The sequence below is a fragment of the Vicugna pacos genome, chromosome 12, assembly GCF_048564905.1.
Source record: "Vicugna pacos chromosome 12, VicPac4, whole genome shotgun sequence".
Taxonomy (NCBI): domain Eukaryota; kingdom Metazoa; phylum Chordata; class Mammalia; order Artiodactyla; family Camelidae; genus Vicugna; species Vicugna pacos.
The window spans coordinates 8,811,059-8,829,742 of record NC_132998.1 but is presented as its reverse complement, the minus strand read 5'-3'; the positions used below and the strand labels follow the sequence as shown (position 1 = coordinate 8,829,742).

General features: G+C 36.2%; 2 protein-coding genes and 1 long non-coding RNA gene across 4 annotated transcripts in view; 2 read left to right on the top strand and 1 right to left on the bottom strand.

The window, feature by feature from the left end:
• Window positions 1–1,144: 1,144 nt before the first annotated feature.
• Window positions 1,145–2,080, top strand: LOC102528087 (olfactory receptor 9K2-like). The gene has a single exon (XM_006203159.3). It carries the CDS (start codon window positions 1,145–1,147, stop codon window positions 2,078–2,080), a length of 936 nt encoding a protein of 311 aa, XP_006203221.2.
• A 2,508-nt stretch (window positions 2,081–4,588) lies between these two features.
• LOC140700097 (uncharacterized) overlaps window positions 4,589–18,684 on the bottom strand; it is a 45,913-nt gene continuing 31,817 nt past the window's right edge. The window contains exons 3-4 of one of the 2 annotated variants that reach the window (XR_012078306.1): window positions 5,366–5,771; window positions 4,589–5,127 (exon numbers count right to left, since the gene is read on the bottom strand). This is a non-coding gene — a long non-coding RNA (uncharacterized lncRNA). Of the gene's footprint in view, window positions 5,128–5,259; window positions 5,772–18,684 lie in introns of those variants that run through there. The other variant, XR_012078305.1, reaches the window with a different exon arrangement.
• LOC102531772 (olfactory receptor 9K2-like) lies at window positions 15,988–16,961 on the top strand. The gene has a single exon (XM_006203106.4). The coding sequence runs from the start codon at window positions 15,988–15,990 to the stop codon at window positions 16,927–16,929; it is 942 nt and encodes a 313-aa protein (XP_006203168.1). The 3' UTR covers window positions 16,930–16,961.

Below are 18,684 nucleotides of genomic sequence, written 5' to 3'. Positions count from 1 at the left end.
CTCGGGGGAGGATGAAGAAGACAGGTGGTCACATGTCTCAGGGAGGTTGAGGCCAGACCGTGGGGAGCCTGCTCCAAATGACAAACCAAAAAAACGAATGCTTGTTAGATCACTTGCTGCTTTTGATAGTTACCCAGTCTCTCCCCCTACTGGGTGAGTTTAAGTAACCATTGATTTTAAAGTGAGTAAAAGAAAGAAAAGGCTGTGTCACTTCATTGAAGAAAACAGAAAGTTTCCAAATTTATAGGTTAAACAAATCAGGCTGCTGAACTGAGTCAAAGCAATTATTTTGAAATTTTTAATACGTTTATGGATATCTCTTTAAATGTAGACATCATAAAATTTGTTTTTAAAATGGATATTTTTCTTTCCTAACCCCTAACTTTAGTCAACACGTTGTGAAGTTTCCTTTTTTTTTCCTACTTGCACAGATGTTTAAGATCAAATTGACTTCTTGACAGATTTGTACAGAAATTTGTAGGATCCGTGAATTTTTCTGATAGCGTGTCAGAGCTTTGCCCACTTCAAGAAACTGAAGACGCGTTCATTTCTCAAGGTTTTCATTTTGGATGCCCCAATAAATCTCTCGCTAACCTACTTTAAACACTCACAAACTGTTTCATTATTGACCTGTATTAATCTCTAATGCATATTCATGGAGTTTTAAATCACTCTTTAATTTGATCCTTCTATTGTAAAATGGAAGTATTATTGAGAATAAAATGAATTTGAAATTGCAAATTAAAAATGAGACCAAATACGTATCATCTCTCAAAACCTTCAGCTATATTAGACTTCTGGTGTAAATTAAGTGAGAAACCAACCGGTGTAAAGACACAATGCTTTAGGTGTGAAAGGCACCTGTGTTATAATGGAAAGAGCACTGGAGTTGGAGAATTTCATTAGCAAACTGTGAGTCAGGCACCTTGCGTGCTGCGTACTGATGGGCAATTACAGCACAGCTCAGAGTCAGTGCCTGTAAAAGGGTGCAGCGAATCATACCCAACACAACAGGATGGGACAAAGAAGACCACAGCACAAATTCCAATGTATTCTTCAAGAGAAAAGGATATCTGTGACTCCAGAAAATACGCAGAAGCTTCCATTTTTAACCTTGTCGTGTGCCTTTGAGAAGGTTCTTGCCATGGGTGGAGCAGGCAACCACTCAGATGTAACTGACTTCATTCTTGTAGGCTTCAGGGTCCGTCCAGAGCTCCACCTTCTCCTCTTCCTCCTCTTCCTGCTGATCTACGGCATGGTCCTTTTGGGGAACCTAAGCATGATCGGCATCATTGTGACCGACTCCCAGCTGAACACACCAATGTATTTCTTACTAGGCAATCTCTCCTTCATTGACCTCTCCTACTCCACTGTCATTGTGCCTAAGGCCATGGTCGACTTCCTGTCTGAGAAAAAGACCGTTTCCTTTGCAGGGTGTGCTGCCCAGTTCTTCCTTTTCGCTCTCTTCATTGTAACGGAAGGGTATGTCCTGGCAGCCATGGCCTACGACCGCTTCATTGCCATCTGCAACCCTCTTCTTTACAGTGTCCACATGTCAAGACGCCTTTGCACTCAGCTGGTGGCTGGTTCCTATTTCTGTGGCTGGGTCAGTTCCATCCTCCAAGTTAGCGTCACATTCTCAGTGTCCTTCTGTGCCTCTCGAGTTATTGACCACTTCTACTGTGATTCTTACCAAATTGAGAAGATTTCTTGTTCTAATCTCTTGGTCAATAAGATGGTATCTCTTAGCTTGGCCGCCTTCATTATTTCGCCCACAATAGTCGTGATTGTTGTATCTTACATATATATTGTAACCACAGCCTTGAGGATCCCCTCCAGTGAAGGGAGAAAGAAAGCCTTCTCCACCTGCAGCTCCCATCTGGGGGTGGTCAGCTTGCTTTATGGGACTGTCTCCTTCGTGTATCTCACATCTCCAAGCAATCCTGAACTTCGTAAAGTGGCTTCAGTGTTTTACATACTGGTCACACCCATGTTAAACCCTCTGATCTACTCTCTCAGAAACAAGGATGTCAAACAAGCTTTGGGAAAAATTCTGTGGAAGAAAAAAGCTTTATCCTGATTCTGTTTTCTTGTGATTTTCTCATTAATGGGCTGGGCCCACTGAGAGTTTAATCCTGATTTGCTTTCAATACAGGATCAACTTGAGTCCCTTGAAGATCCTTTAAATTGATCATCCCACAGATGAGTTAGTTTCAGTGAAGGAATGGTACCAATCCATCATTCACTCTTCCCTAAGTGCAGTGTAATATCTTGTGCATCAGTAACATTTACAGTCATTCTATAAACAGAAATACACTCTTTCTATAAACAGAAAAAACAGGTATAACTTTATGACAGTGAGAAAAAGAGGATTTAATTTTATTATTTTTTTCCTTTGGGCCCTGTTTAAACGGTGGGCAGAAAAATTGCTTTGGTAGGATGTTAAGTTCAGAATGTATAATCTTTTATATTTGGAAGAAGTGTCAACCCAAGGCAGGATGATTCTGACTTGTATATATTTAATTCTTTTATAAAATTTACTCACAGTGACTTGATTTTGGGCCTATAGGCTTTGAATAAAAATCATAGTATAAGATTTTTTTTGTCGGTGCCATAGTGAGTTTGCAGAACAACTCAATAAATCACTGATGTTTAATTGTATCTTATTGTTATTTATTTTAAATATTGTTATTGATTTATTATCATATCAAAGAGATGGAGAAAGAAATTCTGTATCCAACCTTCTAAAAACAGGAACTACAAATCCATAAAGGAAAGTCTTTGGTACTGATGTGCTATTTTGAGGGGTCAAAAACTGCATTAGATGTTTCAAACCACTTTCATTAGTTTACTGGATTATTTTGTTCTTTTTGATAATGGCTATTTAGATGTATACAATTTTTGCTTGCTTTGTATTTGCTATTTTAATTACATGTGGTCTTTTTGTCTTCTTAATATTTGTTTCATTGGTGGTGTACTTTAATGAAGCTATTTCCGTTTTAAAAGTAATATCTTTGTTGTCACATTGTCACAATTTTCCTGATTCAGGTTGTGCTTTCAGATGCAAACTGTAGGTATTCAATTCTCCACATGTGATAAAACCAATAGAAAATGTTGCTGAAGAAAGCGTCAAGGTTTGGCTCCTATTGTATCTCTTTCATTGGTGAATTATGTGATAAAATTGTTGCCGGGAAGATGCAGAAGGCAGAAGGGAGGGGACATTGTATAAGATGTACTGTTTGATGTGTGTTTGCCTAGTTCTGCAATTTCAGAATGTATCAATAAAGCCAATAATTTTGAAAGAGCCTCGCCCCTGGTCTTAGAACACAACCCCTTGCAGAGGTTAGAAAAGAAAGGGCAGAACAGGGAGAAATGGGGACTGGCGGAGCAGAGTACCCTGGTATTTAACGTATTACTAATAAAAATAGGCTTCTTTTCTAATTCTTAGGTACCCCAACTTAGAAAAATTCCTTAACCAAAGTCTACATCAGTGTTTTGTTTTTCCCCACAGGACAAAGGTGTTTTTGTAATCTTCTGAATATGGTTCTAGAATTCAAAAATAATTCTTTTACTCCTTACTAATATTTCCAATAAATCAAATATTATTTCACCATCTTCCACACTTCAACTACATACATCCATTTTTTATTTGCTTAATCGAGTGCATACTAGTTAGCTTTATCTGGAAATGACTTTGGCTAACATAAGCAAGGGGAACTTATTAGAAGGGTATGCGGAATAGAAAAGATAGGGAGCGAGCCTTTGTAATTGAGTAGGAACCCAGGCATCCTCAGAAAAGAGGAAACAAGAGCTATAGAACAGTCTGCTGGCCAAAATCAGGCTCGCTTAATGCTACACCTGGAACACGTAAACTCCAAGCATCTTCAAAGTTTTCTCCCCTTCCTGTAAATTTAATTTCTGATACAACGTACTATACAGGCCAGGTTTTGGGTATACGTCTGCCCCTTTACTAGAGGGTGGCTGGACCCTTAACTATGACTATTTAATCAGAAAAACCCTGAATCTTCAAAACATAATGGCACACCTAATAAATGGCTTAAATCCAAAAACTCAACAATACTAAATACTGGTGAGCATGCAGAGCAACACAGGGACTCTCATGAGGATGGAAAATGGTCCAGCAGACAGTTTGGCAGCTCCTTATAATGTTAAAAGTAGACTAACTGTACAAACCTGAATTTGTGCTCCTAGGTATTAACCCACCTGATTTAAAAACTTACGTCCACGTAAAAACTGCTCATGAAAATCCAGGGGATTTTCAGAGCAGTGAAACTAACTTCATACAGTGCTGCTGGGGTGGACACATGACATTATCATTTGTCAAAGCTCATAGACCTTCATGGCACAAAGAGTGAAAACTTACATATAGAAATTAAAAAAAATTAACTAGGAGGTAAGGGGATCCCCAGATGAAATGCAGACTGTGATAAAAGAATCACACTGCATTACAAATATATGACATAATATCACTGAAAAGGCTGGTGGTGGGGAGAAGGTCGTGGCCCAAGTAACTTTAGAAAATAGCTTTGGGACTGGAAACCATGAGACTAAATAAATACAAAGGGAACAGAGCATAACCACTCTAGCTTTATTGGTAATGTTGCTTCTCACAGGGGTACAGGTTGACAACTGTGAAAATTGTATGGATATATACTGGGATTTACCAAATTAAAGTGAACGGACAGTGAATGGTAGAGATCACCAGACTGTTCACCATCGGAATTGGGTGGGGTGACAGATTAGCAAAGGAGAAGGCTAGAATGAACATACTGGTTTGAGATTTGAGTTGGGGACATCAGTGTCAACTCCTCTTTAGCTTAATGTAGATGCAGATGGGTACATGCAGTAATAATTATAGATATGTGTATACACACAGATAAATTTACACATGTACATTTACATACATATTCCAGCTGTTTGTTGATTCTAGGAGTAATAATACCTCAGTAGTAACAAGCACACCTAGCAAGTCAACCCCGGTTACTAAAACCATTCTCTAACAAAAGGACTTAGAAATCATTGGAGAAACAGCGGATTCTAGGGCTGAGGCAAGGGCCATCCAAGATGAGCCCGAAGAATCTTCTAGTATCAGAAAGTAAGAGAGTCCTTTAAAAAAAAAGAGAGAGAGCATTTAGAAAGGACACAGGAATCAATTTGAAAGAACTCCAAATGACTAAAGCTAGAAAAAATTGAGCAAGACAGAGAGAACATAGTATTGGATTATAACTCAAAGTATAAAACAAGTATACGGTGCTTATAAAAACAATAGTTGAAGAAATGAGTAAATCAGAGAGAAGAGAAAAATTTTCTTTACAGATGAATTTCTAATAATTTATATGTATACCTTCCAACTTCAAGGGGGTGGAACTTCCACTCCCTCGAGTATGAGGTGCTCTTAGTGGATTGCTTACAGAGATTTAAGTATGGAAAGTGTTGGAGGTAAATTCATAATGGAGAAATCTGAAAAACATAGCAAGGTGATCAGAGTTTATATCATCAATGATGTCATGTTATGAGTATGCACTTGCTCATGTGATGCGAACGTCTCTGTGATCTTTCCTCTCAAAATGCACGGTCAGTTTATCCAGGACAAAAACATCAGACAAAACAAAATGGAAGGATTTTCTATAAAATACTTGATCAATGTTTCTCAAAACAGGGTCATCCAAAAGAAGAAAAGTCTGAGAAACTATCAGAGTCAAGAGATGTCTAGAAGACCTGAGAATTAATTCGGTGTGCTGGATGGAATCCTGGAACAGAAGAAAGACATTAGGGGAAAAACAGTTAATAAAATCTGAATCAAGTGTGGAGTTCCTTTAGTAGTAATATACCATTATTACTTCCTTAGTAGTAACAAATACTCCACAGTAATGTAAGATGTTATCAATATGGGAAACCTGGCAAGAAATAATGTAGAAACTCTCTGTTCTATCTCTGCAATTTTTCTGTAAATATCAAATTATTTTAAGGAAAAAGTTTATTTAAATGAGCATATTTTTAGGAAGTGGAAATTAACACCAGGCAGACTAAATTAACGCAAAAATCCACTATAGTTCAACACTTTGAGAGCCAAGCTCAACGTGCGCATTCTCAAACATATATTTCTGTCTCTGACATCTGAGCAAGCAATTATTAGTACCAGCAACTTTTTCTCAAAATAGTATTTGATTTTTGAGGGAGATAAAACTTTGCTTCAAACTTGAGGTTCTTTTTATTTGAAATCTTATCGGGGCACACATCATTGGCTCATGGAGCCTATCGATAGGCTACAAAAAGCTGTAGCTCTTTTGGATTTACTAGACCAGAAGAGCCCAGTAACAAAGTCTGAAGAATGTGGTTAGCTTATTTAAAAACATATTTAGTGGGTTAAATGCTTTTTCTTTGTAGCTCTTAGTAAGAACCAGAAACAGTTTGCTTTCAGCTGAAATGGCCAGCAATGTATCTTCAATATTCTGTCTATCTCAGAAGTATATCAACTCTCCAGCTCTCTGCCATAATTTAGCTTGCAGAGATCTTGACCAGCTTTCCTTTCCATGAGGTATCACACTGGTCCATTACACTGAGAAGGTTATGCTGACTGGATGTAGTGAGAAAGAAGTAGCAACTGCCCTTGACTTATTGGTAAAACATTTGTGTGGTAGAAGGTGGGAGATAAAACCAACGAAAATTCAAATACTGTTTTGAGAAACAGTTTCTGTTACTAATAATTGCTTGCTCAGATGTCAGAAACAGAAATACACGTTGGAGAATGGGCATATTGAGGCTGCCCTTCTACTGCAGTGAAATTTCTAGGGTGTGGGGCATATCTAGACATTCCTTCTAAGGTGAAGGATGCGCTGCTGCCTCAGGCCCCTCCTGCAACCAACAAAGCGGCACAAAGCCTAGTGGGCCTTTTGTTTTGACTTTAGAGACAACATATTCTTCATCTGGATGTGTGACTGTGATCCATTTACTGAGTGACCCGGAAAGCTGCTAGTTTTGTGTGGGGCCCAGAGCAGAAGGCTCTATAGTAGGTTCAGGCTGCTTGCATCAGCTGCTCTACTGCTCGGCCCACAGGATCCAGCAGACCCTATGATGCCTGACAGGCCAGGGTGTCAGGGTCAGACACTGAGGCTGTTTGGAGCTTTGGGCCCCTACAGGTGAAATACAGTAGACAGGTTCCCTTAAGATCATCTCTTGTTTCCTTCTAAAGGGTTTTAGAAATTTCTATGTATTATCGATCTTCTTAAATTTTACTATAGTATGTATCTGTGTTTTTCTCCTTAAGTATTGTTTAGTCTTCTGTGAGCCTTTCTCTTTTTTGGATTCAAATTGTTTATATATGTAGTTCTGGTAAATTCTTAATCAACATAGCTGTTCTTAAGCATTTTTGCATCCATGCCTAGCCTGAGGATAAAAAATAATGAGAACGTGGTGCTTTCTAAGCGCAAAAGAAACATCTTTTTATTTAAAGATTGTGTGATTCTCCCCCCTCCCCAATTACATTGTGGAAAAGAAAACAACATGAAAAAGTTACTGGCCGTCAGAGAAGTCGTTCTAAAAAAATGTTTACTTAATCATGGTCTTTGACTCTTTGCTTCCACTTTCATAATGACAATTAAGAAACAACAATTATAACAATAACAACAAAATCACCAAAACTTGACTAGGCCTTCAAGGCACTATGCCAAATGGAGCAGAAAAAAGTTTCTCAGAACTTCATTAAATTTAAATCTATTGCGAACTAGTCTCTGCCCGAAAACAACATGAGCATAATAAATCCCAGGGGGGGATTCTAGGTCTGTTTGATAGGACCGATAACGAAGGCAGTTTTTGTGCTGTAGTTACAGGCAGCAGAACTTAAGGAAGAGAAGTTGGAAGAGCACGGTGATTGGGAGGACGCTTCTTCTGTACGTGTAGTTTCAACTCAGACGTCACAAAGGACTGGAGACTATCACACAGGCATCGAGTGCCTCTTTGGGGGCTAACTCAACTCCTCTCGCTTCTGAAACTGAAAAAGCTCCTGGACAATCTCTTTTGACACCAAAACTACTTAATGAATATATTGCACAACTGTTTGTTTTAGCCACCTATTCTGATATTATTTCTAAAGAATTTATTATCAATGTAGATAACAGACCCCAGATTCAAAGTGTAGAATTATTTCTTCTTCATAATTAGAGAAAGAAATCCCATCATTTCTTAAGATAATTTCTAAGGTTCACTATCTTTCTTAATTTAAAACCGTGGGTTATATTAAGACTCTTAATTTCATGAATTATGCAAGGAATGTATATGTACTCCGTATAACCAGTGTTGCAGGACGTGGAAGTTGACTTTCAGGTGAAACACCATTAGAATATTGTATCCCAAAGGCAGTTCTGGCACACACTGCAGACCTCAAAAAGGAGGTGGCTAAAACTTAGTGATACAGCTCTTAACCCCTCATCTGTGATGAGGCTATAAAACAGCCAAGTGATACAACATTGAGAGGGCACTGGAAAGGAGAGCGCTGTGTCGTGCACCCCTCCCTCAGTCCACAAGGGTTTGAAGTGTGATGTGCTTCCATCTTCAACTGAAGTCAAGATTGAGTTTGGTCCTATTGACTTGGACAGCGCAGTATGTGTCTCCTAATACATCTCCCACACATGTTAGGATACAGTGTACCGGTTTCTGACTCCACCTATCATTTGAAGGGCAAGAAATTAGCAAGCTAAATACTTTGTGGTGGAGGAAGCTGATGTGACTAGATGGGCAGCTTTTGCCTCCACAATTTTTCAGGGCAAGGTATACAGGCTTTTCCTGTAGACTAGATGTGAGGTGCTGTTCAATACAGCTTCTTGGGGGAGAGGGACCCAGATTTCAGGGGAGAGAAGCGGTGGTATCACAGGATTTCCAAACTGAAGCTCAGCCCTCATCTGCTATTGCAGGAGTCTTCTGTTGGGCAAACTCTCTATATCTGATGTGTTATAAGTCACGAGACAGATGTTTACCCACTTCTTTTGTGAATTTTACCTCATGGTATAACATACTTTGATATGTGGCTTACATCATGTGGGTACTTCCAGCTAAAATATTTATTACACTAGATTCATATAAAACTCCTTTCTTTTAATCTACAGATCTGTATTAACCTAGACAATACAATATCATGGAGATATCTTCCAAGGAGGGTCTAAGTCTACAATTTTCCTTGCCTTTTTATTTATTATTTATTTATTCGTTTGAAAATATGTATTTTTAATTTATTATGAACATAAGTAATGAATTAGCCAATGTAAATGAATATTTCATTACTGGCACAGAGTTGTGTCACAGTGTAAAGGAAGACATTTTCATTAGGACTTAGCCTTCAGATGGTTCTTGTTTTTTTAATTTTTAATTTTTTTAATTAAAAAAATTTTTTTTGAGTTATAGTCATTTTACAACGTTGTGTCAAACAAATTCCAGTGTAGAGCACAATTTTTCAGTTATACATGAACATACATATATTCATTGTCACTTTTTTTTTCGATGTGAGCTACCACAGGATCTCGTATATATTTCCCTGTGCTACACAGTATAATCTTGTTTATCTATTCTGCATATGCTTATCAGTATCTACAAATTTTGAACTCCCAGTCTATTCGTTACTGTTTTAAATAATTAGTATTTTTAATTGTAACAATTAAATGAATAGTATACTGTGTAAAAGCTATTCCTATTCAAAACATAAAGCACATATTACACAAATAAGCTTATTTTCCAGAGATATTTACTGTTAACATTAATGTTTCTGTATTGTATCTATATAAATACTATTCTTTAGTATTTAAGGGGGATTACACAGCATAAATAGATTTTAAATTCAATTTTCACCTGTTTATTAGCTTTATTTATTAGTTATGTTATTTTTTATGGTCAGTTTTCTATGACTTTTCATCGATCTTTTACTTCAGGTGTGCATCAAGCTGCATGATCTCAACATATTTAAAAAAATTTTTTTAACTATGTGAACACTTGCTGAACATCTATGTGCCAGAGATGGTGTTTATGCTGTTACAAAGTCTTCATTTTGTATTTTATATTAACTACAATTCAGGGTCCTTTGTCACATCAGATTTTAATCTTAAACATAATCGAACAGAATTATTTTATTTCTTTTAAATTTAAGTTAATGTCATCCATTCTGTCATCTGCAGATTTTTTTTTTTGGTAACTAACATTCAAGGAGGCATTTAGAAATGCGTGCTGCTCAGAAAGGTAGACATACCAGAGGAAGGAACCGGTAACATGAACTTGTAAAGTTTCCAAGTTCAAAAAATGTCTACTAAATTTTGCTCTGAAACTTTGTAGTCAATCTAAAACTTGGTTATATTTTGGAACAGACCCAAAACTAATGATAAAACTTGTTTTTTTTTTCTCCCTGAAGCTATCTCAAGCCCTATTTCAATGTAGCAGTGAAAATAAAACAAGATAAATCTGAGGATTATTTGAAGTATTAGATTAAAAACATTTTCTTAGATAAAAGATCATATAATTTATCACAAAAATTTGACAACTAGGACAAGAACTCATCAAAAGTTGTCACCATGAGCCAGTGCAGATTGTGTGTGTGTGTGTGTGTGTGTGTGTGTGTGTGTGTGTGTGTGTATGATAAGAGGGAGGCAGAGAACAGGAAGCTAGAACTATTTGTGTGATAGCCGAGAGAGTAAGCACATAAGAATAAAATGTTTTCAACTTTTGGACAAGTTCATTTATCTCAACACTGGTATTTCAATCAAGATGGTTTCTTGATTTTACTCTAAAAATATCTTTTTTTCCCCATGATTTTCCCAATGGTCACCATGTCACTAGGATGCCTTACATTGATGAAAATCCTTTACTTTGGGAGAAGCAATTATTTTCAGTGTTTCCTTCTCTTTCCTATTCATTTCTACATCATTAAGTCAGAATTGAAAGAGGAGTTGGCATGAGTTTGTTTGGTATGATAACAGGACATCCCAGTGGGCACCTGAGTTTTAAATTCTATATACAAAATGAGTATTAAAGGTGATATTTAAAGTTATAATGCTAAATTAACACATGAAGGGAAGAGGTTAGAGGTATTTATGATGGTATTAACAAGAAATTTCAGCACACAAGTGAGAACACAGGGGTAGGAAAGAAATTCAGGTCAATAAGAAAAGCGTGAGTTAACAACAGGGAGCCGTGAAACTTTGGGGTCTTTTCAGGCAATGGGAGGAGTATAACGGAGGCTAAGGATACACACAGTAAGGATGCTTGAAGCTGGAAATACACTTGTGGAGCCAGACTGTGAACGCTTATATGTGCGTTGTCTGGATTCTCAGCTTTACAAATTAGAGCCATGACATTTAACTCACACATAAGAACAGTTTCTGAGGTGACGACGAGTCTACCCATAGACAAAATAACTCATACATAAAAGCTTAACACAAAAAAGGGGTTAAATATAAAATATTGCCAACTAGGGAGGAACGGTTTGAGAGATACATATACTATGTCTAAATTTTGTTTATATTTAATTTGATTTATCTTTTAATTATTTTATTTATGTTTGATATAAAGTATATAATATATACTTACACATTAATTTTGTACTTATGTATACATATCAGCAAGGCTTGGAATATATCTAACAGTTTGCCCTGATATCTTCTTAGACTTCACAAATTGAAACTCTTCTGGGTAAGGTAATAGTAATTCAGAAGATTATCTCGTAAGACATCTTTATTTGAACGAACTATTTTAGTCTTTGTGAGAGTGAGGCTCAATTACAGTGCTTTAACTACTGTACATTTCTTAAATTAACTAATGGATCTTTGTAAACCTTTCGGGAGGTTTTATCAAGCAATCTTGAATCATTCATGTTCAAATATTATTTCAGTGAAAACTTAGAAGGCTATAAAATATAACTCCCACGTGTCCCAAGCCATGAAGCACTCACTAATATCAGAGTCTTCAAATATATTTAAACTGATTTTTCACAACTTAGAAATATAGGATGGAGGCAACATCAAAAATGCAAAAAGAGCTTAAATATGAAATACTGCAAATTGGGAAGAAATAGTTGGAGGGATAGAAGACATAGGAGAAATCCACAGAATAAGAACAGGGAACATTTGGTTTAGTAGCAATTCACATATGGCCAAAACAAAACAAAACAAAAACAAAAGCAACACTAAAGGTTTCTTTTGACTATAAGATTAATAAGATGCAACATGCAAAATAACTTTCAGTCTTAAAAGAAGAATAAACCACAAGCAATTAGGCAGTGATATTTCAAGGGGATAGTTTATATCCAGCCTGATGTCAAATATTGGCAATGGCAATGGATTTTTTGAAAGGGACACTAGCAAGATAGAAATCATTCAATTGCTGCTAAAAGGAGACCCTAATTGAAAATAAGGACACCGAATCCAGAAATGAGAAAACTATGGGGCAATAATGTATTTGTCTTTAACATTTTGAAAGGATGTCATTTAGAGGATCAAATAGAGATACTCAGCATAGCTTCAGAAAGCAGAAATTTGGGAAGAGGCTCTGAAAATCAGATGGGTGGAAGTTTGCTACAGAGAAACTAACTTTAGTTTAAAGAAAAAACCTTTCTACCAAGGAGTAGATTACTGTGTCCAAAATTACTGTGATATCCCAAGAGCATTCCAGAAGTGAAGAAATCACACTGAGTGTTCCTCTTGAAGTCCTCACGGGATAGCCCTGGAGTTTGCCTTTGTTACAAAAATTATAATTGACTTATTTGTCAGTCCCCTCTCGGAGGGACTTCTTCCTGCAAAACTGAAAAACTTTATGCTGCAATTCTCTGAATCAGTTTCATGGGACTGGGAGGAACTCTCACTACCATGGATTCTGGCTGCTTCTATTTTCATTGGTCCCAAGGGACCAGGGAGTCTTGTGGCTTGTCTTAAATTCCCATTTTGCTCCCATCTTCATTCTAAGGCCTGCAAAATATGTCAGCATGGAGGCAAGAGATTTTCATGCAGTTTGATTCCATAGATTCATAGGCACCTATTTCAATTTGGTAGCAAAATATCCATAATTCTCTAAGAAAACCTAAAGAGGTTCCTAGCCCTTCATTTTCACTCTGTGACCAGGATGACAGATACAACAGGTTTTCACACAAAATTCTGTTAAAGAAAGAGCAAACGTTATTAATAGGTAACGGAAAATTATGGGCCTGTAGACTACGGCACTAATGAAGAACTTGGTCCCGCCTTGCTTAAGAGGGTGTTATTTTATTGGGGATTAAACATCAAAAATGTTTTAATTTTTGATATTGTCATTGATAATTTTTATTCTTCAATACATCTTTTTACTTGGACTGAAATAAAAAGAATTTGGATCTCTGCAATTTCACAGGAAAAAGCTCACAAGATAGAAAAGAAACATAAATTCAGGTAAGAATAATTACAAAATAATCACACCTATTTTAGTCACATAATAAAGACAACCAAGAACATTTTCTATATGATAAACATGTATTTTTTCTTATATCTCACAATGTGCTGTGCCATGAATGAAAGAATATCAAGATGAAAATAAACTTTGATAATTCATATTCCATTGTTTGAAGGAAGATCATGCTTAAATCAGACTGGTAATATGATACCTGATGTTTAAAATATAATACTAATTATATGTAGTTTATTATCTCTTTTTTATCTCTTGTTCCACTTCTTAGAAGAAATCAAAATTATAAAAACTCTCCATTATCTCTATTTTGATTATTTCTTGCCTAATATGGACTCTTTCTAATTCTTCTATGAACAGAAGTGAACCTTTTCACAGTCCATATTCTATAATTTTGTATAAAAGCAATATAAATAATGTTACTCTACTATATTCTATTATTCTAGGTTAGGTTATCCTGGAAATAGTAACATGTTACTTTTATTGATATTGCATCAAGAAAGTAACATTTGACTTGGTTTAAGAACTAAATTTATTCTTATAAATCTTCTATTACTTCTTCTTCCTCTTTTCCTCCTCCTCCTTTTTCAATAGGAACAAAGTAAAGGCCTGTTAATCTTGTGAGTCTACAGAAAGCAGTTACATGGGAAATGATTTTAGTGTGTTTTAAAAGTACTTCCTATTCTAAGGCTTCTTTTTCCAGCTGCAAAGCAATGCATGATGACTGATGTTCAAAACTGCTCCATTCAGCTTTGTGCCTAAAAAGTTTCATTCTGTTAGGTCTAGAATAAATATAACTGTCTTCATGTATGTTATGTCATGTATACAAACTTAATTCATTCCCTAATCCCCTAATAAAACCATAAAAATTCATAAAAATTATTATTATTTGAATGGATTTCAAATTTGCTGTGGAGGGAGGACAGAGATTGTGGATAATACTATTATTTTGTTGTCATGTTTTCCCCTTGATTTGAATTTATATGAATTAACTGCATGTCCTTTTTTGAGGAACTTGTTAGGAGAAGCAACAAATGAAACAGGCAAAGAAGGTCATGAAGGCTTTCGGATCTAAGGGTTTTTTGTAGACCACAGAAAAACAAAAATTAAAATCTCTTATAATTGAGGGAATTTTGAGAGTCAAACAGAAACTCTGCATACTCTCTAATTTTGACAATTACAAAATCACTCATTTTGATTTTGGTAAAGACATTCTGTGGATCATTTGCTGGTTTTTTTGTTCTCCATACCACTCCGTGGAAGGATATATGACACTTGGTTTAAATGCCACCAAAGAAGAAAAGACGTGTAAAGTTATCCTTAATTGCTAGACAACTTAACTGACAACGAGTTTGTTGCTTCATAGAGAAATAACAGAAATATTTCAAGTTAACCAAAGTTGTCTTGATTGCTTAACAGGTCACTCAAATTCAAATAGGTTATCTTGGATGCGTCCAGAAAATCAATACTTACTTGTTTTAAAAACTACTGAGTACTAACCATCAGGTTACGGGTTCAACAGAATTTGTGAACTAATATATTTTTTTACACAGTCACATTTTGACTGGTTCCTAACTTTGAAGCTTCTAATTTTTTCTCTTATGTAGAAAATTTGAGATAACATGGATATCTTGACAGGTTTATGTAGAGAAAAATCAGGATCAATAAACTTCACAGGATTAAAAAAAATAAAGGTATTACTCACACTTTACTTTTGTATTTAAACAAAATTAGACTAGTTCCAGAAGTTGAAGACCGATTTCATTGTAAAAGCTCTATAAATGAGACAATTAGTCCTTTAGTAATTTACTTGCAATTGTAAGAGCTCTTTTTAGTAGAAAAGTTCATATTATTTTGGAATGTACCTTTAGCTTTCTTTTTCTTTCTTTCTTTCTTTCTTTCTTTCTTTCTTTCTTTCTTTCTTTCTTTCTCTCTCTTTTCTTTCTTTCTTTCTTTCTTTCTTTCTTTCTTTCTCTCTTTCTCTTTTCTTTCTTTCTTTCTTTCTTTCTCTCTCTCTCTTTCTCTCTCTCTCTTTCTTTCTTTCTTTCTTTCTTTCTTTCTTTCTTTCTTTCTTACTTTTTTTTCTTTCTTCCTTCCTTCCTTCCTTCTTTTTTTACTGCATTGAAGCAAAGTATTATTACAGAGAAAAAAATGAGTATTAAATCATAAATTAAAATTTAAAGTGTCTTTTTCTTAGGAAGAGTTTATCAGACTTTAATATTTTGATATCACACATGGATATCTCATGAAACATCTCATTTGACAAGATAGATACAAAGAAGTATCAAACTATGTTGTGTTGAAATTAACAGTAGACTTGAATTCAAAATATTTCCCCTTGAGTCCAAATTCCATTTTTAATGAGTTATGTTACCTTGGGCAAGTCAAACTATCTCTTACCTTTCTTTGCACATGTGTGTAAGCTTAATGGGATAATGGGTATGGAAGTATTATGTCAACCATAAGGCCTTTTAAAATGTGAAGTGTTATTTGTGATAGCAGAGAGAGTAGAATCTTTATTTGTTGACTTTCTCTTATGTCTTTAAGCAGAAATTTGCCATGGGGGACAAGGGAGGAGACAACCATTCAGAAGTGACTGACTTCGTTCTTGCAGGCATCAGGGTCCGCCCAGAGCTCCACATTCTCCTCTTCCTGCTGTTCCTGACTGTTTATGGGATGGTCCTTCTGGGGAATCTTAGCATGATTGGCATCATTGTGACTGATCCCCGGCTGAACACACCAATGTATTTCTTCCTAGGCAACCTCTCCGTCATTGACCTCGCCTACTCCACTGTCATTGTACCCAAGGCCATGGTCAACATCCTGTCTCAGAAAAAGACCATATCCTTTGCAGGTTGTGTTGCTCAGCTGTTCCTTTATGCACTTTTCATGGTAACAGAGGCCTTTGTCCTGGCAGCCATGGCCTATGACCGCTTCATTGCCATCTGCAACCCTCTCCTCTATACTGTCCGCATGTCAAGAAGCCTCTGTATCCAGCTGGTGGCTGGTTCCTACCTCTGTGGCTGGGTCAGTTCCATTCTTCAAATCAGTGTAACATTCTCAATGTCCTTCTGTGCCTCTCGAGTCATTGATCACTTCTACTGTGATTCAAACCCAATTGAGAAGATCTCCTGTTCCAATATCTTTACCAATAAGATGGTGTCACTTAGTTTGGCCGTCCTCATTATTTTGCCCACGATAGTTGTGATTGTTGTATCTTACATGTACATTGTGTCCACAGTTTTAAAGATCCGCTCCAGTGAAGGCAGGAAGAAAGCCTTCTCCACCTGCAGCTCCCATCTGGGGGTTGTAAGTCTGCTCTATGGGACTGTCTCCTTTGTGTATCTCACGCCTCCAAATAACCCGGAACTTCGTAAAGTGGCTTCAGTATGTTACATTTTATTCACACCTATGCTGAACCCTTTAATCTACTCTCTAAGAAATAAGGATGTTAAAGATGCCATGAGAAAAGTCCTCTGGAAGAAAAAAGTTTTACTCTAAATGTGCTTCTACTTGTTTACTGTTTCTTGCATCATTTGTTCTTGTCCTCTGAATCTCCTAGACTTAGGCATTTAAAGCTCAGGGTTTTTGGGGGGGAAAAAAAAGCAAAACCAAAAACCTTAACTATTTTATTCAACGGCATTCATAATGTCCTATAAAGAAAGCTGCAGATTCACTTTTCACTATTTACTTTTCCCTTTTCCTCAAGGCTATGTTAAATTTAAAGGTCTGGACACCCATGAAAATTTTCTGTATTTCTCACCTTCCAGGTAATAATATGTATGTAACTGCAGAAGTACAATATTTTACTATTTCTCCTCCCTGTATGGCTAAATAAAATTTAGAAAATACTTAGCATAAGGATTAACTTGGAAACCGTGTGACCCAATTGGCTTATACGCAAACAACAGTCAGTATAAATGCCAGTGTTGTATTTTGTTTTTGATGTCACGCCAAAGATGTGAGAACATGTGCATATGATGAACAGGAAAAGGAAAGGTAAAATAACCAGTGACTTTTGTGAATTAAAGGGGCCAAAGAAGAAGAAACATGAGAAGACTGCATTGAGTTGGTTGAAGTTATGACATTTTGTCTGGTTCTCCTTGAATGGCATGATCCTCCTACTATGCTCTCGTATGATGAGAACGTTTGATGATATTTATGATGTTTGCAGCTCATGTTCTTTATCTTTGGGGTAATACAATTTATTGGCCTGCAATTAATGAAATCACTATATTGAAATGAAGTGAATTTGAAAATTGCAGTTAAAAACTTCACAAGGCTTTACAATAACCCCTATGGATAGCTGGATTACGTGTCTAAGTACATGTCTGTGTGCATGCACGTGTGTGTTTGTCTATGGATGAGTGTGTTTGGATTATTAAAATACGTGGTAATCTTATAATGTGATTAGTCCTAAATGTCAGATGTCAGTTGAGAAGGAAAGAGTGGTTACGCGGTATCCCCCAGACTTGACAGGTATTAAAGGAAACCAAATTCCAGAGAAAGTTGTGCCAGAGTTCACCATTTTTTCAACTGAATTAAGTAATGCTTTAGCTAAACAATTAAAGTGCCTAAGTCTAGACAACATTAAATTCTAGACCAAAACTAAAGCTAAGGGATAAAATATAATTACCAGTTTTGCCCATTAAATTTGGCACTGTGAAAACCTAAAATATGGAACTTTGATTAGGTCTTCTATTTTTCTGTTTTTGTTTAGCTAGCAAAGCCTCCTTCCATGAATGCACAATAACATGCATCTTTATGGATTAATGTTTATTAGGGTAAGAGGTTTGAGAAATAATTATTCTTATTTAATAGAAAAAGAGAGAAGCTAAGTGACTTAATAAACCAAGGTTATACCTATCTCCTCCCTAAAGGTGTAACCTACCATCTTCCTTGGTGCTCAGATATTAACATTCTTCTTGATATTCAGAAAAATACCATTTGAGGGCAAAATAGGAATCCAAATCAGCTTGGGAAACTGATCTTTGGCACTGATTACTACAAGTCTGGAAAATACCCTTTTTAAGTCCAGGTTTTACTTAATTCTTTTTCATGCCCATTAGCCTTAGAATGTCACTCTGATGTGTTTGACAAGCGTGGGTTATTTAGGACTATTGGGAAAAGGCAATATAATATTGAATAAGAATACAGCCTAGATTCATTCATTTTACGTTTTAGTGTGGTGAATTATATTCTGTTTTGCAGCCGTAACAGATTACAGTATTCCGTGCAGTGCATAACCTCAAAAGT